Source organism: Phyllopteryx taeniolatus, chromosome 10 (assembly GCF_024500385.1).
Source record: "Phyllopteryx taeniolatus isolate TA_2022b chromosome 10, UOR_Ptae_1.2, whole genome shotgun sequence".
Taxonomy (NCBI): Eukaryota; Metazoa; Chordata; class Actinopteri; order Syngnathiformes; family Syngnathidae; genus Phyllopteryx; species Phyllopteryx taeniolatus.
This window is the reverse complement of record NC_084511.1, coordinates 16,404,773-16,429,011: the sequence shown is the minus strand read 5'-3', so window position 1 is coordinate 16,429,011 and position 24,239 is coordinate 16,404,773. Positions and strand designations below refer to the sequence as shown.

General features: G+C 41.4%; 2 protein-coding genes across 4 annotated transcripts; one reads left to right on the top strand and one right to left on the bottom strand.

Annotated features, from left to right (window-relative positions):
• Positions 1-288: 288 nt before the first annotated feature.
• On the bottom strand, positions 289-5,607 carry hbegfa (heparin-binding EGF-like growth factor a). Of its 2 annotated transcripts, XM_061788142.1 has the most exons (6): positions 5,348-5,606; positions 4,451-4,702; positions 4,166-4,364; positions 2,500-2,655; positions 2,276-2,362; positions 289-1,426 (listed from the first exon to the last, which is right to left on the bottom strand). In XM_061788142.1, exons 1-5 carry the CDS (start codon positions 5,388-5,390, stop codon positions 2,290-2,292), a joined length of 723 nt encoding a protein of 240 aa, XP_061644126.1. In that variant the 5' UTR covers positions 5,391-5,606; the 3' UTR covers positions 289-1,426; positions 2,276-2,289. The 2 variants fall into 2 exon arrangements, with proteins under 2 accessions (XP_061644126.1, XP_061644127.1); XM_061788143.1 differs by lacking the exon at positions 2,276-2,362 and having other exon boundaries at positions 5,348-5,607.
• A 1,569-nt stretch (positions 5,608-7,176) lies between these two features.
• rufy1 (RUN and FYVE domain containing 1) lies at positions 7,177-24,209 on the top strand. 2 transcript variants are annotated; one of them, XM_061787291.1, is made up of 17 exons: positions 7,179-7,534; positions 8,765-8,944; positions 9,041-9,158; positions 9,916-10,017; positions 10,116-10,239; positions 10,313-10,374; positions 13,626-13,761; positions 14,533-14,634; positions 14,729-14,845; positions 16,911-17,078; positions 17,147-17,244; positions 17,312-17,431; positions 21,470-21,599; positions 23,363-23,457; positions 23,535-23,583; positions 23,645-23,722; positions 23,799-24,209. In XM_061787291.1, exons 1-17 carry the CDS (start codon positions 7,213-7,215, stop codon positions 23,940-23,942), a joined length of 2,145 nt encoding a protein of 714 aa, XP_061643275.1. In that variant the 5' UTR covers positions 7,179-7,212; the 3' UTR covers positions 23,943-24,209. The 2 variants fall into 2 exon arrangements, with proteins under 2 accessions (XP_061643276.1, XP_061643275.1); XM_061787292.1 differs by lacking the exon at positions 14,729-14,845 and having other exon boundaries at positions 7,177-7,534; positions 14,533-14,709.
• The last annotated feature ends 30 nt before the right edge of the window (positions 24,210-24,239 follow it).

Genomic DNA, 24,239 nt, shown 5'->3' with positions numbered 1-24,239 from the left:
GCTGGCTTACCTGTCAACGAGAAAAGGAAATGGAAAATATTATGTTTACTTTTATTACAACTTAAGCCTGAGCCAACAGTATGGGATAGAGGTTTTATTATTACCCAGACTGGACATTTTAAAAGACAACAATAACCTGTGCCTAGACTCCGGAGGCAAAGCTGGGAGTTAAAATAAAACTTGACCTTCCTGATCTGATGATTGAAACACAATGTGATCATTGTTTCAGTCAATTTGCAGACTCACAAGTAGACTCACAAGTAAATGAAGATGCAACACACTCATAAATCAAGAATTCTAATCTTTTATTTATTTAAATCACATTTTTAAAAAAAAATAAAAATTCAGAATGCAGTTTTGAAAGCAATGAAAACTTGAATTCACATTTTATTGCTTGATAGTTGCTGTAAGTGTTTCTCTTTTAAGGATGGTAAGACAAAGACAAAAACAACAATTTTACACCAAAATTCTTTCAACAGTGCTTCAGCTCCAGACCCAAATGTTATATTGGACTCCCTTTTGAATGTTTCATAGCCATTTTGTCAATTAACACTCAGACACAGACAACTCTGAGTGAGGCATTTATCACCAAAGAACCCTCACCTGTCCCATGCGTCAATTTACTTGTGCAGCATACCGCAAAGATTGTTTGTTTTCAGTGAAAATGACAGTTAAAAAAAATAATACTAATCAGTAAAAAGACCTTTTAAAAAAAAATCACAGTGCTACTGATCATGTTCTGAGTGCCAAAATTAAATAAAAAAAATTGTTATATCTTTTTTATAACACTTTTTTTGTCCAGGAGCCGCAAGCATTGTACTTTTTCTGAAATAAATAATGTCCACTAAGGAATATAAAAACAACTGTTTTGAACTGTTGAAGGAGGTTAAAGCCTACATAAATACAGTTACCTTAAATAAATAAATTAAAAAGTATAAATATACTGTTTACTGTACAGAAAAAAATAAAATAATAATGCGCTTGTGCAGGAAAATATAAAACGCTGCCTGTTTTGCCTTTTTTTCCAGACAAAAAATTCCAAATTGAATTCTCTCTGTTGTTATTGAAATAGATTCAGTTCAGTTTGAAAATTCTCTTCACACAATCAGAGGCAGCAAATGTTCCTTCTTCTTTTTCTTCTTCTTCTACAACTTGTCATAACCTCGTGCCTGCCACGCTTCCATTTCAGTCCATTATCCGGCCCGTCCAGTATTCCACTTTCAGATATGGCCGCTTTCTCCTGAGGCCTGCAGGAATATGCTGAGCTGTCCATTTTTTTTTTTTTCACGTGAACATCCAGCAAGGGGTGAAGCGGACACCCCCTGTTTCCCTTCTTCAGCCGTCTGTGTTCCTTTGCTTTTCTCCAGGACCTCCTTCCTTGGTACGCTTCTCTTTCTATTTTGAGGTAGTATCTCCGCTCCTCTGCCTAACACAAGGGGAGAAAACAATGAGCTAAGCATTTCAATTTATTCGATAACGTGGAAATAAACGTGTCAGTGTGCAATATTGGCCCAGCTCGTTACTACATTGTCACAAATAAGAGTTCTTTCCGAGTCGATTTGTGTCTAAAATGTAAACCAGGGGTGGTGAACCTTTTTGGCATCAGGTAGCATTTCAGTTTTGATAAAGTTTCCTGTGATTAATATTTAATAAAACATTATTAAACAATCAAACAAATCTTTATGATGATATATACCGGTAATACCATTTTCTGCTTAAATGATTTGGGGCATCTTAGATCAGTTCCTCCGAGGTTTCTTTTTTTTTTTTTAGATTTGCATGGTGAGCCAGATCAAATGCCCTAGCAGGCCAAATATGGCCGACATACTGTAGGTTTCTCAGCTCTGCTTAAGACTAATGTACCAATAGGGCTTCTTTTGGACCCCACGGCCAAAAATGTATGGGTATGCTACCAAGTTAATAAAAGTCCAAAGCAGTACTTTTGAGGGTATCATGATAAACTATTGCACCCAGAAATAATCAACTAAATTAGGGTTTCGCAAATGCTAATCCTGATCGGGTTCACTGGCAAGATGGAGCCTATCCCAGCAGACAAAAGGCAGACTACACCCTGGATTGGCTACCTGTCTTTTGCAGGGAGCATTGAGCGGGAATTGATCTGAAAGCCAGCTATGTGAACCACTACACTATTAATAGTGTCTACCATCTGAATACTTGCATCAGGTGCTTTTCAAATGTAGTATGAAGTTGAAGTTGCCTTCTTAGGGGGAATAGAAGAGCACTAAATGTACTATTTAACTGATATTGTACTCACCCTTCTTTGTCTCTTCAGTGGTTGGATGCTAACCCTAACTTGACCTTCTCCTCATTCTCTACATCATACGCTCCCCGCTTGTGAAACCTGGAATCAATCAGAAAACGGGGCTTAAAGACTATTTATGCCTATCTGTGACACATATCATCCTTTTAAATTCCCTATACAGCTCTAGCGTGTGCATGTATGTGGGACTGCGTGCGTTGATGCGCTGTTGGGCTCACCTGAGCATGAGCAAAAGGCCGATGATGGTGAGGCAGATGGACGAGAGCACGACAGCCACCACAGCCAGAGCCGTGGTACGGTTGTAGCCCTCTTGAGGCCTTTCCACGGGGAGAGTGAAGAACTCACATCTTTCCCCAGAGTAACTCAGGTGGCACCTGCACACGGATGAAAAGGTTTCTTCATTATTGAGGTTACACAGGGGTGGAAAATTTCTTCTAAAGTCTTGGGAAGTTTCCCAAAAAATTCCAATCACTTTAGTATGCTGCTATATATCGTGGACTATAATATGGCAATATAGTTTACAAAACCACGTGTTAACCTCAAATGTTTAAGTATAAATACTTTAAAATATCTTTAAAAGTACATGATAGTTTTGGCCAGGATGCTGCAATGATAAAACGCTGACATTCTACTGCAAAATGTGTTTGTGGTCACACTTTTTTTCTCCTGGCTTCCACAACAACATAATTTAAGATTTTAAATGAAATAAAACAGAACTTGTGAACTTTTCATTTGTCTTTAAATTATCTGCCTGTCTGCTGCAGCTGCTGCTGTTCTCCTCTTTTCTTCTCATTAACATGACAGTGTAACGTCAGGAAACAGCGAGACAAAACCTTGCATAGACTAAGCGTGATGCGAGCATAGATGCCTGATGACTGTTGTCTGACATGTGCCCTCCATTTTTTGGGTGGATTTAGGAAACGGTGGTCTAGTAGCCACGTAATGTTTTCTGCTGTGCAACAATCTTTTGTGTAGTATTATGCTTAATTTCACTAGGGGTCTATTTCTACACGTCCCTGGGCTGGGGGATTTTGGAAATATTCATTCATTCATTCATCTTCCATTCCGCTTCTCCTCACTAGGGTCGTGGGCGTGCTGGAGCCAATCCCAGCTATCTTCGGGCGAGAGGCGGGATACACCCTGAACTGGTCGCCAGCCAATCGCAGAGCACGTAGAAACAAACAACCATTCGCACTCACATTCACACGTTTTTGGGATGTGGGAGGAAACCGGAGTACCCGGATAAAACCCACGCAGGCACGGGGAGAACATGCAAACTCCACACAGGCGGGGCCGGGATTTGAACCCCGGTCCTCAGAACTGTGAGGCAGATGTGCTAACCAGTCGCCCACCGTGCCGCTTTTGGAAATATTACAAATTTTAAATTAACTGGGAATTTAGGGTAATTTAATGAAAAAGCATATTCAAATGTAAATATAAACATTTTGTTTTGTCATAAAATGGCATCCAGTATGGAAAAAGAGACAGTTCTATTTGCCCACATGCAACAGTACCTTAATTTCACCATTTTTTTTTCCCTTCACTAGGGGGGCGACGTAGCCGAAGGTCGTTTGTACATCAAACAACAACAACAACAACAAACAATGAAGTAATGGTTCATACCTCGAAAATCTTGTAAATTAGGGCACTCTTAAGTCAAGGTACCACTGTACTTTCATGAGGTCCGGTTGTTTAAGTAAGCATTATGCTAAAATATATTTTACCCACCTATATTAAAGTTCTCTATTAAGGTCCAGCCTTCAATTTGTTAAAATCCCGGTTTATTACTGTTACTGTATTTTCTCCCAAAAAAATCCCATAGAAAGTTTCCAACTTTGAAAACACTAGTGAGAGAGAGGATCTAAAATTGGATGTGCTACTCACACACATGAGGGAAGTCGGATGTCCCTCAGGTACTGACAGGTGCCGTGGATGCAGAAATCTTTATACTTCTTCAGGCAAGGATTTCTCTTCTTTCCTTTCCCTTTCCCCTTCTTTCTTCCCTTTCCTCGCCTTCTCTGTCCTTCACTGCTTTCCGCTTCCAGAATGGCAGATGGGGCTTGGGGCTTGCTTGACATAGCAACTAAAAAAAAAAAATAAAAAAATAAAAACTTTTGTTAACAAATCTAATAGAAGTGTCATTATCTGTGATGCTTCTCGAGACCTCACCTCTCGGCACTTCCACTTCATCATCCCCAGACGTGCTGTCCTCATATTCGTTTCCATCGTGGTAGTATTCATCATCATACTCCTCATCCTCGTCCTCATCCTCCCCGGATGGAGCGGCCGCTGCGCCTCCTCTGCTCCCCTCCTCCGGCCTTCCGTCTTTGCTCGTGTCCTGGAAGTTGACGACAGCAGTGTGCCGCTGCCTGTCGCTGTCATACCGGTCCACCGCCGCGCCGCACGCCAGTCTAGACGCCACTGGATAAGAAAAAAAACCCAATGGGAACAGTTAGGAAAAACATAGGCATTACTCTAGTTGGGGCAAAAAGAGTAGTGTGCCAAGGTGGGCGGGCCTGTGTGGACAAGTTGAAACATGCTCCTGAGGCTTTGAAAGGGGGGGAGTGGATTTTCAACACTGGACATTTTTTTATGTTAGGGCACCAAAGACTCAGACACACAAATACCAGCTAGTTGGGGTTGGCTCTTATTCTCTGCCTTGCTCAAGGGCACACTGGAGCAGAATTGACAATGGACATGACATATCTGAGGCACAAACACGCTCGGTTCAAATAAGTATACACCAATTTATTAAGATACACAATGATATGTTTACCCACAGTCACAAGCTCCACATTCGAGAGCTGGGAGTGAATGTCACGCAAGAATATGAGTTAAAAATAAATGGATCCGGTTACATAAAAGCACGCTCTAAAATAGCGTGACGCCCCCATTAGCTCCTGGATAGCCATGGCACCGAGAAAATGGTTGGCGGAAAAAAATGGTTAGCAGGTTGACAAGTCATTTTATAGCACAGTCGTGGCTTGTGGCTTTTTATAACACCTCTGAGGTGTCACGCAGATAGAGGCATTAATAACAATAATAAGAAGTTATTCAACAACTTACCCAGAGCGTGAAGCAGCAAAAGCACAACACTCCAAATCCTCATGACGGCAAAACTTGTTGAAAAAGGGGGGGGGGGGGGGGGGGGAAGCTTTTAACAAAAAAAGAAAATAATAAATAATCCTTCTTCTTATTTTTTTTATTTTTTTTTTTTTCAGGTGGACTTGTGTCAGTTTATTCCGGCAGGTTTCAACCTCTTGGTGGTATTTCACACGAAAGGCGCGCGTGTGTAATGAGGAGTGAAAGAGCGTCAAAAGAGAGGCTCCGGTGTATTTAAGGGCCACTCGCGATCTTGGCCGCGCCCACACACGCACACGCACGCACGCACACACACACGCTCACACACACGATGTTGAAATGTTGGAAATAAGTAAACCAAGTAAATAAATACAAAACAATAAAATATCTACATGTACAAATGTAGATGTTGGGATTAATAAACACCTCAGCTTTGATCATATAAAGCAATGCAAATGTATTGAGTAAGCATACAATGTGATTGTAAATTGCAGTTCACTGTCTGTCTGTCTGTTTAGTGCACTGTGGTTTTGGGGATTCATAGATTATACAACCAACAGCATGCCAATTAATATCTTACAGATGTAAGTAATTTATCCATTTCTCGCAACAACAAAAAAACAAAAGCAGGGGAAAATAAGAAAGTCAAGGACTCGTAGCAGTGACATGTCATGAGACAATTATTCTGCTTGCGCGCACCACCTTATGGTAAATCGTGGTACTACAAACATGTGCTGTACAAGGTGGTCCTCGGTTTGCGACTGAGTTCCGTTCCTACGGCGGCGACGTAACCGAATATTTACGTAGGTTGGATTTCGCCGTAATATATGACTAACTTATGCCAACACAGTATAATTAGAGTAAATATGTGTATGTAAAACATTTCTAGGCCATAAATATAAAACAATCAAATGAAAAAGTAAGTAAGTAACTGAACGTCCCTCTTTGTGCAGTATGACGGCATATTCTTACGCCGCTGCGGAAACCGGGGACCCCTGTATTATGTTTTTCTATAGTGTCTTGATATTATCTTACGAAACCCGTCCTAATTGTACAATACAAACATATTCAATAAGTCATTACTGACCATTAACCTCCTTAAGTCGTTAAAATGGGTAAAAAGTTCGCCAAGTGACTAGTTAGCAAATCAATAAAATCCACCGTACCGTATATGCATTACTTCTTTTAGAAGTATACAAACAAAAGCAACGGTAGGACAGAGAATAATGTCTGTGTGCGTGTGTGTGCGCGCGCGTGTGTGTGTGTCTTCTGTACCGCTTATTAGCAGTAGATAGATAGATAGATAGATAGATAGATAGATAGATAGATAGATAGATAGATAGATAGATAGATAGATAGATAGATAGATAGGTCAATTCAAGGTCAATTTCTTTGTTTTTGTTGTTTAGTGACGGCAATTGGGTTTCAGATCAAAAGATGAACATGAGACAAAAGTTCAGAATTCCAGCTTTTATTTCATGGTATTCACATCTAAATGTGTTAAACAACTCGATCTGAAACCCAAATGTCTTCAGCATACAACAAAACAAAGGAATTGACCTTGTCGTTCCAATACTTTTGGAGGGGACTGTATTTACATATTTTATATATACTGTATATAATGGGGCGGCACGGTGAACGACTGGGATAGGCTCCAGCACGCCCGCGACCCTAGTGAGGAGAAGCAGCTCAGAAAATGGATGGATGGATGTATATAATGGATTTCCTTGTAGTGGGTGTAGTTTTTACTCCAGTCAATAGGTGGGGCTCGTACAAGTTCGGGATAGGTTTGATTACAGCCAAATTAACGAGTCACGTGACTATTCAGCAAGCGGGAGGGGCGGTCAAACATGGCCGACGAGTTGGGGGAAGTAAACACAGCTGTAGAGGATGGCGAAGCAAAACAAGAGCAAGAGGTCGCCAAACTTTTAAACACGGAGACTGACGACAATGCCTGCGACAGCAACGCTCTCGGCCGGGCTGAGAGGTCGTCGTCTGAAAGCAGCTGGTCGGCTCCTCTTTTGTCGCTGGCTCGCAAGGCCACGGAAACGCTCAGCAGCGGGGTGAGCTACGCTTCTGTCCCGAGGAACTCCGTGCACGGCTCCGCTGAGAGTCCCGCAGCAGAAAAAGAGCCCGAAAGCGAGTTAAACAGCACGGGAAAGAAGCTTCCAGGTATGCAGAATAGAATACGGAAACTCCCGGCCTAACTTCCTCTTGGAGTTTGACTTGGCTGTCACCTGTTAAGACACATGACTTCCAGCTAGAAAATCTAGATTTTATGGCTCTGGAATCATGAGAGCTGCCTCTCACTTTTATTACTTTCACCGAAGTCTGACTGGTGTAATTTCTACGGAAAGCTCAGCATAAAGCTGTTTTCAGCATTTATTCGATATCTATCATAAGGTCCAGCCAACTAGACTAGTACGCTCTTCGTCCTCACTTTATAGACAATTCGGCGTAATAGTAGAAGAACTGTGTGTGCAAGTTTTTTTTGTTTTTTTTTTAATATACACACCATTGTATGACATTTCTGTCCACTAGTAGGTCAACTGTATCATACTAGTCGGTACAGTATATGTTACCAGTGAGGCAAAATGATGCACTGGTTGAAATCTGTGCATTACTAGTAACCTACTACTAATGAAATTATAAAATTCAACTAGTTAACATTCAGCCCTTAACTAGTGGTTGTAGTGGTGCGTGGATATCAACTAGTGCTTTGCCTCGCTAGTAACATGTAGTTGTCCTACTAGTATGCCAGAGTTGTCCCACTAGTAGTGGAGAAAAACATTACTGGTAAGACCCAGTCCTTCTACAACTAGTGCGCTGAGTTGTCTTACTAGTGAGGACAAGGAGCGTACTAGTACATGGACCTTTGGCAGGATATCAAGGAAATCAAATAAATGCTCAAAAGTCTTTTCATGAAAAGTGCCACTAGTAGTATGGCTTTGAATAGAAGTCTGACTGGTGTGTTTACAATAAGTGAGGCAAAATGATGCACTGGTTGAAATCTGCACTACTAGTAACCTACTACTAGTGAAATTATAAAATTCAACTAGCTAACATTCAGCCCTTAACTAGTGGTTGTAGTGGTGCATGGATATCAACTAGTGCTTTGGCTCGCTAGTAACATGTAGTTGTCCTACTAGTATGCCAGAGTTGTCCAACGAGTAGTGGAAAAAACATTACTGGTAAGACACAGTCTTTCTACAACAAGTGTGCTGAGTTGTCTTACGAGTGAGGACAAGGAGCGTACTAGTATGTGGACCTTTTGGCAGGATATCAAGGAAATCAAATAAATGCTCAAAAGTCTTTTCAAGAAAAGTGGCACTAGTAGTATGGCTTTGAATAGAAGTCTGACTAGTGTGTTTACATTGCCTCTGCTTTCTGTTAAAAAATCAGTGTTGCGACCCAAAGACCCCATGGCAATAGAAAGATCCAATCTACTCAGCATGCTGAAGCTAAGCATCAAGGTTTTAATGCAGTCCTCACTGAGTTTGGGCAGGACGCTGGACTCTGAGTACCCGCCCTTGCAGCAGTTCTTCTTAGTCCTGGAGCACTGCCTCAAACATGGACTGAAAGGTGACTTGTTAAATATAAACTACAATGGATCGCAATCTGTGTGTGTACAATATCAGTTCAAAGTCGTAAATTCTTGTTTTTAACCACACTTTTCAGCCAAGAAGTCTTTCATTGGTCAGAACAAATCCATTTGGGGACCACTGGAGCTGACTGAGCGGTTGTGTCCAGATTCTGCCAACATAGCGACAAGTGCCAGAGACCTGCCTGGCATCAAGTATGCTTTGGTCAACTATTTCCCAGTAAAACTGTTATAAAAAGTAGCACCAGAATCCATCCATCCATCCATTTTCTGAGCCGCTTCTCCTCACAAGGGTCGCAGGTGTGCTGGAGCCTATCCCAGCTGTCATCGGGCAGGAGGCAGGGTACACCCTGAACTGGTTGCAAGCCAATCGCAGGGCACATACAAACAAACAACCATTCGCACTCACAGTCATACCTACGGGCAATTTAGAGTCTCCAATTAATGCATGTTTTTGGGATGTGGGAGGAAACTGGAGTGCCCGGAGAAAACCCACGCAGGCACGGGGAGAACATGCAAACTCCACACAGGCGGGGCCGGGGATTGAACCCGGGTCCTCAGAACTGTGAGGCTGACGCTCTAACCAGTCTGACACCGTGCCGCAGCACCAGAATCCAAGAATCACAATTTCCAATTTTATCAAAATGATAATTTGATATGCCACACTACCTTGAGGAGTTTACATGGGTTTTTTTCCCTGTTTCTTTCTTCCACATTCCCAAAACATGCTTAGAGTCGTTAATTAACCTAACAAGCATGTTTTTGGAATGTGTGTGTGCATGGTTGTTGCTTTTATCTGCCCTGCGATTGATTGGCGACATTCCAGGGTGTACCCTGCTTCTCGCCCAATGTCAACTGAGATAGACTCCAGTGACCCACAACCCAAATGAGGACAGGTGGCATTGGAAATGAATAGATGGATGGATAAAATTGGTCCGTTATCTCTTTTTAGGACTGGTTTGGGGAGAGGGAGGGCATGGCTGCATTTAGCGCTCATGCAAAAGACAATGGCTGACTATATGAAAGCTTTGCTGGACTGCAAAGATCTCCTAAGGTTAGTAACATAGTTTATTACTTTGGTAGTTATGTTTAACATGTCGCCATATTCCAATGTAATCATTATTAATGACATCCATGTTTGTGTCTTCCTAGTGAGTTTTATGACCCAGGGGCCCTGATGATGGAGGAGGAAGGGGCAGTGATGGGGGGACTCCTCGTGGGCCTCAATGTAATTGATGCAAACCTCTGTATTAAAGGCGAGAATCTGGATTGTCAGGTGAGCGTCCCCACCTCATCTCTGATTATTAATTAAATCAGGACACACAGTGGTATTTTTCTGTGTTATTTAGGTGGGAGTCATTGACTTCTCCATCTATCTGAAAGATTCTACCAGTACAGAGACCCCGAAACAGTGAGTACCTGCTCACAGATTAATAACAGTTGAACCTTGGAAGTGAAACACAATCCTTTAGATCGGTGATTCCCAAACACTGTACAGCAGCACATTATTGTGTTATCGGTGGGCCAATAGCGAAGGGCTACTGTGTTGGGCCAAGACGTACCTTAGAGACGCTGGCCCGACCGGCCTAGTACAAATTTCATAAATAAATACGACGAAGTCAACACATTCTTGCACCCCCAAAATTAAATTGATCACGCCATTTTATTGTATTGCGCACATTTTCTGTCCATCCATTTTCCGTACCACTTCTCCTCACTAAGGTCGCGGGTGTGCTGAAGCCTATCTCAGCTGACTCTGGGTGAACGGCGGGGTACACCCTGAACTGGTCGTCAGCCAATCACAGGCCACATATAAACAAACAACCATTCACATTCACACCTACGGGCAATTTAGAGAGCTTCAATTAACCTACCATGCATGTATTTGGAATGTGGGAAGAAATCAGAGTACCCAGAGACACTAAATATAAAATAATCATTGAAAGTTATCGTAGGATATTAGAGGTGTCACAAATAGTCGATTAATCGGCAACAAATCGGTTATCAAATTAAACAACTCTTTTGATAATCAATTAATCATTTAGAGCCATTAACTTAAAATTGTCCAATTCCTCTGATTTCAGCCTCTGAACTGTAAATATTTTCCAATTTCTGTTGTCTGCCATGAAACCAGACTGATTATATTTGTTTTTAGTCAAAATAACACATTTGCAAACATCTGGTGTTACTTTTGAAAGTCAGTTGAATCTATTGAATCTAATCGTTATTTACAGCCGTAGTATGAATAACCCGTAATTGACATGTAGTTGAACCTAAAGCAGCCTGAGAATCACATCAAACTAGTAGTCCTTTGCATTAATCAGTACCCAAGACGTAGCTCTCAGTTTCAAAAAGGTGATGTCAGATTGCTTAATTGTTCTTTATTTGGAATTGTTTAATGAACAATAACCAGTTAAATGAATACATTGGCCATTACACTGAAATTTCAATTTCCATCATTCAGTTAAACGGTATACATAAAAATAAAAGTTTAAGCCGATTAAGTATCAAAATAATGACATTACCCTGTGTAGCGGCATTTTGACAGTCACATGATCACTGTGATGTTACCTGTGCGTAAACACGGCGGCAGTCGTAATTTTTCCATTGGTGTTTCCGGGTGTGATTCTTAATACAAAATGCCTTATTGCATCGCCAAGTACTGCCATCATTTGGACAGGGACAAAACTAACCATGTCAGGTTTCACCTTCTTCAAAAAACATCTACGGCGACAGTGGCTGGCGAAATGCAGGCGGCCGGAGCCTCCAAAAGATAAGCAATCCCGCGTGTGCAGTGCGCACTTCAAGTACCCTGACGATTACAGTGAGAGTGTGATGCAGTACGAAATGGGCTACCTTATGCTCCCGGTCCTAAATAAGGATGCTTTGCCCTCAATCTTTGAGCAACCACCTGCTGCCGATGCACCAATAACCTGAACAAGTGGCAACAAGCGTCTTGCAGCCAGGAACAAGAGAAAGGTACAAAGGGCTTCTCATCTTCATAATGCTAGTGCGAGCTATCGTTCTACACTACAGCATGTAGGGCAGGGTTCTTCAATTAAAATTGTATGTAGCCGACCTGTCAAACAATATAAAAATGGCCCTTTTTGCAAACAATTATTTGTGGTTTTGCAAATAAAATGTTTTCATGTTTTCCATGAAAAACTAGCTCCTGTCTGTACCATAGATGAAACAATTTTAAAAGTGGGTCATTCTATGAAAATGTTGGCTTTCCGAACAGCGATTTCATGTTTTTGTTGCATCCTTCTTTTAATAAATAAAAGGTTCATCAGTTGATTGTTCATGAATAAACATTTATTGCATGTACACCACTCCCAACAAGCTGGTTTACCCGTGCATCAAAATCGATGGGGCGAATGAATGGGTCTTCATCATCCGCCTCAGTTCCCTCTTCATTTTCCGAGTCTTCAGCGACCCCACCGTGACTGCACGGCTTTCAACGAAGTGGTTTGTTCCTGTAGGGCCTAATTCCCCCTTCAGTATCCACCATTAGTAATAATTCGTCTTCAGAATCTCTGTAATCAGATGACTCATTTGATGGCATCTTTGTTTACCTTCTTTTCAGCATGTGTTACGTCACGATGATCATGTGACTATACACCGCATCCAGAATCGCTGCAAACCAACCTAAATTAAACAAAAAAGTCCCATAAAATCTAAATCGGCCAATGTAAATTCAGGATTTTTTTCAAGGAAGAGTTGAAATTAACCATTTCACAGAATAACTAGTGTTTGTCCAAGGAACCAGCAAAGTATTACTTTAATAAACAGGAATCCTCCAAAATTGAATTTGCTATAAACTGCAAATATTTTTTTATCTCACTATTCGATGAGTTGATAGAATAATCGTTAGAATAAACATGCATCTATCAATTTTCCTTACCGCTTCTCCTCACTATGGTCGCAGCCGTGCTGGAGCCTATCCCACCTGAATCGGGGCGAGAGGCGGGGTACACCCTGAACTGGTCGTCAGCCAATCACAGGCCACATATAAACAAACAACCATTCACACTCACATTCACACTTACGGACAATTTAGAGTCTTCAATTAACCTACCATGCATGTTTTTGGGATGTGGGAGGAGGAAACCCAGACGGGCATGGGGAGCACATGCTAACTCCACACAGACGAGGCCGGATTTGAACCGGGGTCCTAAGAACTGTGAGGCAGATGTGCTAACCAGTTGTCCACCGTGCCGCCGATAGAATAAACAATTCTAAAAATATTTGACAGTGACTTCTGTGTTATATCATGAATATACCAAGGCTGGGTTATATCGCCACTACAGGAACAGAACTCAGTTGTAAACCAAGGACCCCCTGTAGTCTAAATGTAAACAAACCCAATGTGTTTTCACTATTGTACCATCCAGCCATTCTCGGTACCGCTTATCCTGTTCAGGGTTGCGGGGTGCTGGAGCTTATCCCAGCTGACTTTGGGCGAAAGGCAGACAACAGCCTGAACTGGTCGCCAGTCAGTTGCAGGGCACATATAGACACAGACAACCACTTGCACTCACATTCACACCGTCACTGAATGGAAACTGAACCCACGCTGCCTGCAACGTAGTTAGACGAATGCATCACTACACCATCAGTGACTACCCTTGTACTGTTTCTGTTTCATTCATGTCTTTTCAGTGATACCAAGATGACCGCCATCTTGGATCAAAAGCATTACATAGAGGAGTTGAATCGTCACCTCAGTGGCACCGTCACAGATCTTCAGGCAAAGATGGACTCCCTGGAGAAAACCAACAGCAAACTTGTAGAAGAGGTCAGAAGTTGTTGTTGTCAACAGAAGGAATTGTTGTTTCAATGTTGAGCGTAAATGTGCTGTACGGAGCATTTACCTATACCGATATCAGATGTTTGGAGGTTACAAATGACACGTAATGTACTAGTTTGCGCCTCGACTTTAGAATGCATCTGCGTCGTCACGGCACAGGAAGGCACGTTCAGTTACTACTTTAATTACAGTTTTTTTATTTATTTGTGGGCTACAGCGGGTTCTGACTTCAAACTGATGTACATTATATAGAAATATGGCCAATACACCTACAGGACATGAAACCTTGCAACTAATAGCTCTTCTGAGAAAACTGTTTGAGGTCATGGTGTTGAGCACTGACTCACCATCTCCTCCCAAAGATGTTTGTTGGGGTTGAAGCCAGGTTTCTGTGAAAGTTCTTTCACACCAAACTCATCCAAGCATGCATTTACAGACCTAGCTTGGTACTCTGGGGCACAAGTCATACTGGAACAGAGTACGCCCTTTCCCAAAACCAATTAGGATGCATTGGGAACAAGAAAGTCTAGCCCAGCCATTGATAAATTTTTTCTTTATCTCGATGCTGCTTCATCTTTTGTACCTTTTGTAGACTTATGTTGAAAGACAGCATTTAAATGTAAGATATTATTATTATTATTGTTGTTGTTGTCATCATCATCATCTATGGAGTGTGCTGCAGAACAGACAATCCATGCTGACTGCTGTATGCGAAATGGTGATATTGGAAACATTATTGATCATCTCTTTCTCATTTAGCTGACGGCAGCGACGGACAGAATCAACTCTCTGCGAGAAGAACAGGATCAGCTGAAACAGGACAACGAGCTGATCTTGCTGTCCAGTCAGAAAAAGGAAGAGGTCCGAATGAAAATGCTTCAATTGTCCCCTGATGACACGGCTCCAAATGGGACAAATAGTCTAGCAAACTGTGTGGTGCGTTTGCTTTTTTCAGGCTGCACTTCAGGATAGCCAGGCAGAACTGGAGACGTACAGGCAAACCCGGCAGGGCCTGGATGAGATGTATAATGTTGTGTGGAAGCAGTGCAAGGAAGAAAAACGCATTCACCAGGTCAGGTATCGATAGTCAGTAGCTCTGAATTATTCAGCCTAGGTGTATATAGTCATGTAAAGCCCCTTAACCCAAATAAAGGTGAAATAAGTACTGAATTTTCAGCCTTTAGTGACATAGAATATGTGCATGCATAGGCGTGTCACGATATCTTCTATATCATCTTATTGTTCAATAAATAAAATGGACACGGTAGTTTTTCCAGACTCGATAAATTGTCATTGTTGTGGTGAGCTGGCGCGCAAATCACACAATGAGTTGACAGAGTTGGCTGTGTCATTAGCTCCTAGTGGGCTCATAGAACGCTGGCAGAGTAGTACACTCTTACCGGTGTTGGCGCCGTCCATTACTCCACAGCATTGCTGTGTGTAGCGCATAGATTCACACAACAGAGACACTTAAGTGAAAGTTAACTGTTTGCTGTGTTCTGTAGCCCGCGAGCTAACGAGTTAGCGAGTTGAGGAGCTAAAAAGCTCGCTCCACGCCCGCAATGTCGTTTAAAACATCTGCGCTTCGCTCCAAGTTATTGTGTGTGTTAGTCCCCAATTAACACAAACACGGTAACCTTAACTGTTTATTAAGCATAACCTGAGTGGCATGCGTTATTCTGCCAGTAGTTGAACTACAGCGAACGTCAACATATATTTGATTGATGTGAAGGGCTCATCTTCAGTGAATCAACCACACAGTATCTGGGTGTACATGGAGACTTTTGTCATTCCAAGTGAAGATCTCTGGTCAACTGTTTACATGATGTGATCTATTCTGATCGGGTGTGTACATGTGCACTACATTTATTCGGAAAAGTCGTGTGACATGCGTCGTGAACGTCAAGTCATTTATCAAGATGGAGGTCTGTCGTCTATTCAGCACAGTAGTTGGGATTGTTTTTATACGTTTATTTTAAAAAAAAAAAACGCTGGGTAAAAACAACTTATAAGTAGTTGAAAGCAAGATCTCCGTTGCATACGAGGTCCATCGGGAGCCGCCATATTTATGCTGAGCGTAAGCCATAAAGTCACCAAGTATTTACATTAAGACGAAGCATGCGCAGACAGAGCTTTCCCTGGCTCTCTTCCGAATGATGGCATACATGGTGAAAATGTACTTCTGATCGGTTTGGCAAAAGGAATTCCACCCCTTTGAAACCAAATGAATTTCCAGTCGGATTTGGCCTGTTTATTCCGATTGAAGTATTTTTATGGAGCTTTTTTATTCGGTTTGGGCTTCTAAACCGATTATTATCAGAATAGAAAGCTCCACGTAAACCAGGCTAGTCTTGCAGCTCTTTATTCTTTATTTCAGACCCAGGGGGATCCGTATCACAGAGTAAAGAAAAACAATTTAATAGCGAAACAAGAAAGGAAATTATAAAAATATTGATAAAATTAATAATAACAATAATGATTTAAAAGCAATAAAATAAATATTAAAATAATAAGGGCAGGCCTTATTTTTAATTATTTCAGAGGTATTAAAAAACAACAATATTATCGTTTATCATGATAATTTTTGGGAAAATATATCTTTAAAAAATTATAGTGACAGGCCTATGCTTGCACCTTAATAGCATATTAACATTCAGTCAGTTTTCAAATTTTGTGACTATAGCATGACGATAGTCACTTGACAACATCTGTTCGATTCTTATTTTCTTTTCGGTTTTGTGTACAGAATAATAATAAATCAATGTTTTGCTCCATATTTGGACTGGAAGTGACATTTTAATTGTATTATAAATGAATACATTTATATCCCATATCATACTTAGAAACATTGCTCTACTCGATCTTTTTTTTCTTAAACATGCTATAGAAATAAACAGAACTAGAAATATCATATGCTCTTAGTGAGAATAAGTAAAAATGTCCATGTGAAAATGACAATAGTCACAGGTCGCATCTTTCATTAAGTGCGATTTGTGAGAACGATAGAGCTGAGTTGCATTATAAAAACAAGGTTACCCTATTTGTCGATGCAAAATGGATCTCACGTCCATGTTCCGTCCGAAAGGTGATTGTATCGTTGTGTGGAGTCTGAAATGTCACCTGTTGGCAATGTTTAGGAGTTGGAGCGAGAGCTGGAGCTTCAGTTAGGGATGAAGCAGGAAATGGAGATGGCCATGAAGCTGCTGGAGAGGGACTCACATGAGAAACAGGACTCACTGGCAACCTTGCGACTCCAGCTGGACCAAGTCAAAGCTCTGAACGTTCAAATGTTCCACAAAGCACAGGTACGTGGTAGCAATTACACTTAAAATGAGACCCAAGACACATTTGAACCAGTCTTGGGGCTCTGCAGGACTTTGAACGAGAAGCGGCCAAAAAACAGGCAGAGGCTGAACACCTTGAGCAGAAGATGGATGAGATGGCAAAAGCCATGACTGAACTACAGCGGAGGTATGTTTTTGTGCATTGATTCACTGATGACGACGATTGATGCCAATGAGTTAATGTGTTTTTTTAGGCTACAGAATTCAGAACAGGATCGTAAGAAGAGCGACCAGTCCGATAAAGACTTGAGAGTTGAGCTGGAGGGAAAAGTGAACGCTCTTGAAAAACAACTGACTGACCTGGACTCACTAAGGTAAACACACTGAACAGAAACAGAAAAGAATACAAAGCATATTGTCATTGTAAAGTGCAGAATATATACAATAAATTTGGGGTGCAACTCCAAGAATAGAAATATAAAATAACATAAAACTATATTAAAGGTCCCATGCTATCAACCACCAGCAACCAAAGAATTGGAGTTCTTATGATTTGACTAAAATTTAGAAGGCACATTATCATATTTATTTAATTTTGTATTAATTTTAATGATGTAACTTTGTACATTTTCATTGACGACATCTGAAACGTAAACCAATAATTTGTAGACTTAACACCGATCTGATCGGCTTGATCGGTATCGGACGATAATTAGCATTTTATGCTGATCGGCTTTAATGTCATAAACTCCACAAAAGACATTTACTCTGCGCCATCGTGTACAGTATTTGAATCCAAAGGCTAGTTTATTTTTAGCCTTGTCGCATGTCTTTTGACATAGTTCTGTAAATATCTGACCGCCAATAAAGTTACTTAAAAAAAAAAAAAACACTGACCCGTTCAGTCGCCGGTGTGGGAGAAACAACACGTCTGAGACAGACATCATGTAATGCCTGGATACAAATTTGGTCTTTCACGATTGCACTATGTAAGACTACTGCAATAAAATCTTGTATTCCGATATATACCACCGCATCCTGTCACCTCAAATGCGACTGGATACACTCGTTACCTTGGCGACGACAACAGCAATGGATTGCGTTGTATGTAATGTAAGAGCAAAATGGGGGAATATGTGTGCTGGTGGTCATCGGTGCACAGGAGAGGATTTTCATTCAAGGATTGCTTGAGATATGGTCACCGTACTTTTAATACATTATGGCTCACAAGCAGGCAACAAAAGGTTATGTAGCCTAGCAAGCTCGTCCTAGCACTAACGGTTGTACGTAAACATGCTGGCGTTCTGTTGAATCATGCTCTAAAGTTTAGGTGTGTGTGGAGTAATTTACAGTTGTGCTCATAAGTTTACATACCCTGGCAGAATTTATGATTTCTTGGCCATTTTTCAGAGAATATGAATGATAACACAAAAACCTTTCTTTCATTCATGGTTAGATCTTGGATGAAGCCATTTATTATCAAACAACTGTTTACTCTTTTTAAATCAAAATGACAACAGAAACAACACAAATGACCCTGATCAAAAGTTTACATACCCTTGAGATTTTGGACTGTTAACATGCACACAAGTTGACACAAATGGGTTTGAATGGCTACTAAAGGTAACCATCCACACCTGTAATCTGTCTGCTTGTAATCACTGTGTGTATAAAGGTTCAGTGAGTTTCTGGGTTCCCGACAGACCCTTGCACTGGCATCTTTGGATTCTGAGTCATGGGGAAAGCAAAAGAATTGTCAAAAGATCTGCATGAAAAGGTAATTGAACTGTATAAAACAGGAAAGGGACATAGGAAGATATCTAAGGAACTGAGAATGCCAATCAGCAGTGGTCAAACTCTAATTAAGAAGCTGAAAATGAGAGATTCTGTTGAAACCAAACCACGATCAGGTCGACCAGCAAAAATTTCTGTCTCAACGGCCAGGAAAATTGTTCGAGATGCAAAGAAAAACCCACAGATGACTTCAGCTGAAATACAAGACTCAATGAAAAAAAGTGGTGTGGATGTTTCAAGATGCACAATAAGGAGGCACTTGAAGAAAAATGGGCCGCATGGTTGAGTCGCCAGAAGAAAGCCATTACTACGCCAATGCCACAAGAAAAATCACTCTTACAATATGCCAAACACCACAAAGACAAGCCTCCAAACCTCTGGAACAAAATCATTTGGAGTGCCGAGACCAAAATGAAACTTTTTGCCCACAACCATAAACGTTACATTTGGAGAGCAGTCAACAAGGCCGATGATGAAAGGTACACCATTCCTACTACAAAACATGGAGGTGGATCGCTGATGTTTTGGGGATGTTTGAGCTACAAAGGCACGGGAAACTTGGTCAAAATTGAATGCAGTATGTTATCAAAAAAATACTACAGGAAAATTTGCACTCATCAGCCGGAAAGCTGCACATGAGACGTACTTGGATATGCCAACATGATAAGGATCCAAAACACATTGGCTACAGCAGAATAAAGTGAAGGTTCTGGAGTGGCCATCTCAGTCTCCTGACCTCAATATCATTGAGACACTCAATCTCACAAGATCTCAAGACATACAAGACAGCCCAAAAATTTATAGGAATTGGAGGCCTTTTGCCAAAAAGAATGGGCAGCTTTACCATCAGAGAAAATAAAGAGCTACCACAAAAAACTCCAAGCTGTCATTGATGTTAAAGGGGGCAATACACGGTATTAAAAAGTGGTGTATGTCAACTTTTGATGAGGGTCATTTGTGTAGTCCCTGTGGTCATTATGATTTAAAACACGTAAACAGTTATAATAAATGACTTCACCCAAACATTAACCATGAGTGAAAGAAAAGTTTTTGTGCTATCATCCTCTGAAAAATGGCCAACAAATCATAAATTCTGCCAGGTTATGTAAATGTATGAGCTATAATTACAAAAAAGTTATTTAATTACAGTAAGTTAGCACCCATTATTTCTGTCATGTTGTGATGTTGGTTTGACCTGACTGATTAGAATACATGACCTGACGAGAATATTTTGGAAGATACTCAATATACAGTACAAAAGTACAGTGGGTACAGACAGTATTCAGACCCCTTTACATTTTTCACTTTGTTATATTGCAGACATTTTCTAAAATGATTTAAGTTCATTTCTTCCCTTATTAATGTACACACAGCACTCCATATTAACAGAAAAAAAACAGAATTGTTAAGAACAAAAAAAACCTGAAATAACACACAGCCATAAGTATTTACTATTTATTCATTTATATACCCTTTGCTCCGTATTTAGTAGAAGCACCCTTTTGAGCTAATACATCCATGAGTCTTTTTGGGAATGATGCAGTTTTTCACACCTGGATTTGGGGATTCTCTGCCATTCCTCGTTGCAGATCTTCTCCAGTTCTGTCAGGTTGGATGGTGAACGTTGGTGGACAGCCATTTTCAGGTCTCTCCAGAGATGCTCAATTGGGTTTAACTCAGGGCTCTGGCTGGGCCATTCAAGACCAGTCACGGAGTTGTTCTGAAGCCACTCCTCCATTATTTTAGCTGTGTGCTTTGGGTCATTGTCTTGTTGGAAGGGGACCCTTCGGCCCAGTCTGAGGTCCTGAGCCCTCTGGAGAAGTATCCCTGTACTTGGCCACATTCATCTTTCCTTCGATTGCAACCAGTCGTCCTGTCACTTCTCCCATCTCCCGACTGCATCTCTGGAGCTCAGCCACAGTGATCTTTGGGTTCTTCTTTACCTCTCTCACCAAGGCTATTGCTCAGTTTGGGCGGATGGCCAGCTCTAGGAAGGGTTCTGGTTGTCCCAAACCTCTTTCATTTCAGGATTATGGAGGCCACTCTGCTCTTAGGAACCTTAAGTGCAGCAGAATTTTTTTTTATAACCTTGGCCAGATCTGTGCCTTACCACAATTGTGTCTCTTGAGCTCTTTCGGCAGTTCCTTTGACCTCATGATTCTCATTTGCTCTGACATGCACTGTGAGCTGTAAGGTCTTTTGTAGACAGGTTTGTGGGTTTCCTAATCAAGTCCAATCAGTCTAATCAAACACAGCTGGACTCCAATGAAGGTGTAGATCATCAAGGATGATCACAATAAATGGACAGCACCTGAGTTAAATATACGAGTGTCACAGCAAAGAGTGTGAATACTTATGGCTGTGTGATATTTCAGTTTTTCTTTTTTAATCTGGAAAAATGTCAACAATTCAGTTTTTTTCTGTCAATATGGGGTGCTGTGTGTACATTAATGGTGAAAAAAAAAAAGAAAAATTATTCTAGCAAATGGCTGCAATATAATAGCGTGAAAACTTTAAGGGGGTCTGAATACTTTCCGTACCCATCTAAGTTTTAAGATGGACAATTTGGTTGTTAACAATACATTTTACTGAAGATTTATCGTCTTTTCTGTGGTCAGGCTGGGCTTGGAGAAGGAGCTTCTCGTTGAGAGGGAACAGCGACAAGGCCTTCAAAAAGCCCTCCAGAGGGAGCAAGACAATAGTGTTGAGCTTCGCACGCAACTGCAACAACTCCAAGGCCTCCACGCTGTCAGTAATTCAGGAGTTTTATCCGTCAGTGCATTTGATTTAAATGATGGTGCGCAGGGATTACATTTGATTGCGAGAAAAATTAATGGTCAGAATATCCAGTAGAAAATAGCAATGTCAGAGACTACAGCCCTTAGAACACTGAGCGACGTGTCTGAATGCGACTGAACTGTTGCGCATTTTGCAGAGTTCAGCTAATCGTTTGCATGATTAGCCGGCCGTCGGCCACTGGGTTTGCTGTGATTTAATATTTGAATCACAGCTGAATGACATTGCAACTTTGCAGATGTCACCTTGTTTCCTGCTCGATTCCCATGTTCCTCCACGTAACTGACAGCTTGCAGTTTAAACTGTGCTTCGTAAGCGTGTCTCTTCGTAGGTGCCATTTTCGGGGGTCCTTAGCCAAACCGATGTTGTTTTGCACAATGCACATACCGGCGCTATATACCTACTGGGGGCGTGCCTTTAGCGTCCTCTTTTACGCGCACCCTTCCCCCTTTACGTCCGCAAGCTGTCCTCAGCCACGTCCGCTTTTCCTCTGTATAAGCAGCGTGTCGGCAGGTAATGCTCCCAGTCAGTGAAGCAGAGCACTCATCACACAATAACAGTTATAGATTTTGGAACTCGGTGCACACATAAGGCGCGGCACATTATAAGGCGCCCCGTCCGTTTTGGAGAAAATTTAAGACTTTTAAGTGCGCCTTATGGTCATGAAAATACGGTAGTCAACTTTAAAGAGCAAATAGCAGGCAAATTAGTATGTGTGTAGAGCAAAATACTGTCAGCCATACAGGGACGGAAAACCAGAAACAAATGAATACTTCACCGCTGCTATGTCACTTGAGAAAATGAACCTACAATTTAACAGTACATTAATATAATAAATCTTAAGATAACCTTTATTAGTCCCACAATGGGAAAATTTGCATGATTTCAGTAGCAATAGTGGACACAGGAAATACAAAAAGCATGCAAGAAGACATTTGGCTGCAAATGAATCTGCCGTTACACGGTTGATGCAATAAATACATTAAAATAAATATTGAAGCCATAATTTATTAACAATTATAGAGTAATGATTATGTTGTGAAACTGAATAGTATCCCGAATTATTTTTATCCTACATAATATACTTCAGGCGGCACGGTGGACGACTGGTTAGAGCGTCAGCCTCACAGTTCTGAGGACCCGGGTTCAATCCCCGGCCCCGCCTGTGTGGAGTTTGCATGTTCTCCCCGTGCCTGCGTGCGTTTTCTCCGGGCACTCCGGTTTCCTCCCACATCCCAAAAACATGCATTAATTGGAGACTCTAAATTGCCCGTAGGCATGACTGTGAGTGCGAATGGTTGTTGGTTTGTATGTGCCCTGCGATTGGCTGGCAACCAGTTCAGGGTGTACCCCGCCTCCTGCCCGATGACAGCTGGGATAGGCTTCAGCATGCCCGCGAGCCTTGTGAGGAGAAGCGGCTCAGAAAATGGATGGATGGATAATATACTTCAGGCGGACGACTGGTTAGCACATCTGCCTCACAGTTCTGAGGACCGGGGTCAAATCCCAGCCCATGTTTTTACGCTATCCTAATTTGAGATGCACCTAGACATAGGAAAAAAAATAGTCATAACGAACACAATAGAAATTTGTCAGAACAAGTGAGAAACTACCTTTCAATATGCCGATCGGTGACCCTTTTGAATGTATGCAATTGTATGTCTATTTAAAAGAAAATTGCAGATGAATAGCCTGCTTGTTTTGTGATTTTGCAGGAGCTGCAGGAGCTGAAGCAGGAGAAGCAGCAGCTGCAGCAGATGTGTGAGCAGCAGGAGCAGGCTTTGCAGGAGATGGGGCTGCATCTCAGCCAGTCAGTGCTCATTCAAGTTTTGTGATTGTTGCCAGTGACATGAATTATGTCATGTTATTCCATCACTTTTCCCCAAGGTCTAAACTCAAGATGGAGGACTTTAAGGAGGTTAACAAAGCCCTGAAGGTAAAATGTGAAATCCAGGTATACTTGATTATAATTTTTAAATGCTGATCGTTCCTTCCAGGGCCACGCCTGGTTAAAAGATGACGAGGCCATACAATGCAAGCAATGCCAGAAAGAGTTTTCTATCTCGCGAAGAAAAGTGAGGTTTTTTTTAATGCATTCAGATTGAAGCGAAGTATTCCAATGTTGTTCTCACGGCCATTTCTTTGTTTTAGCACCATTGCAGGAACTGTGGGGATATTTACTGCAGCACTTGCTCCAGTAACGAGCTCGCCTTACCTTCGTATCCTCGTCCCGTGCGGGTTTGTGATGTGTGTCACTCCCTGTTGCTGCAGAGGAGTTTGTCCAAAGCTTCCTGACAGAACACTGACCTGCCACCATTTGGATCTCACACTGCACAGCCACATTTGTTTATGAATGTCAATTTGGTTTTAGATCTGAACTTGTTACCTGAAATTCAGGAACATTTAATGCATTGCATACCAGATGCAGTACTGTTCAAGATAATTCATTTTGCTGTAGTAGGGAAAATCATTGTGGTTGTCAAGCAAGACTGAGTGAAGCCTTTTCATGTCAGCTTTTCTATTATGTAGAAATTATGGCTTCCACCAAGATTGTCCCATGAAATGTTTGATTTTATTTTGTTATTCACATAA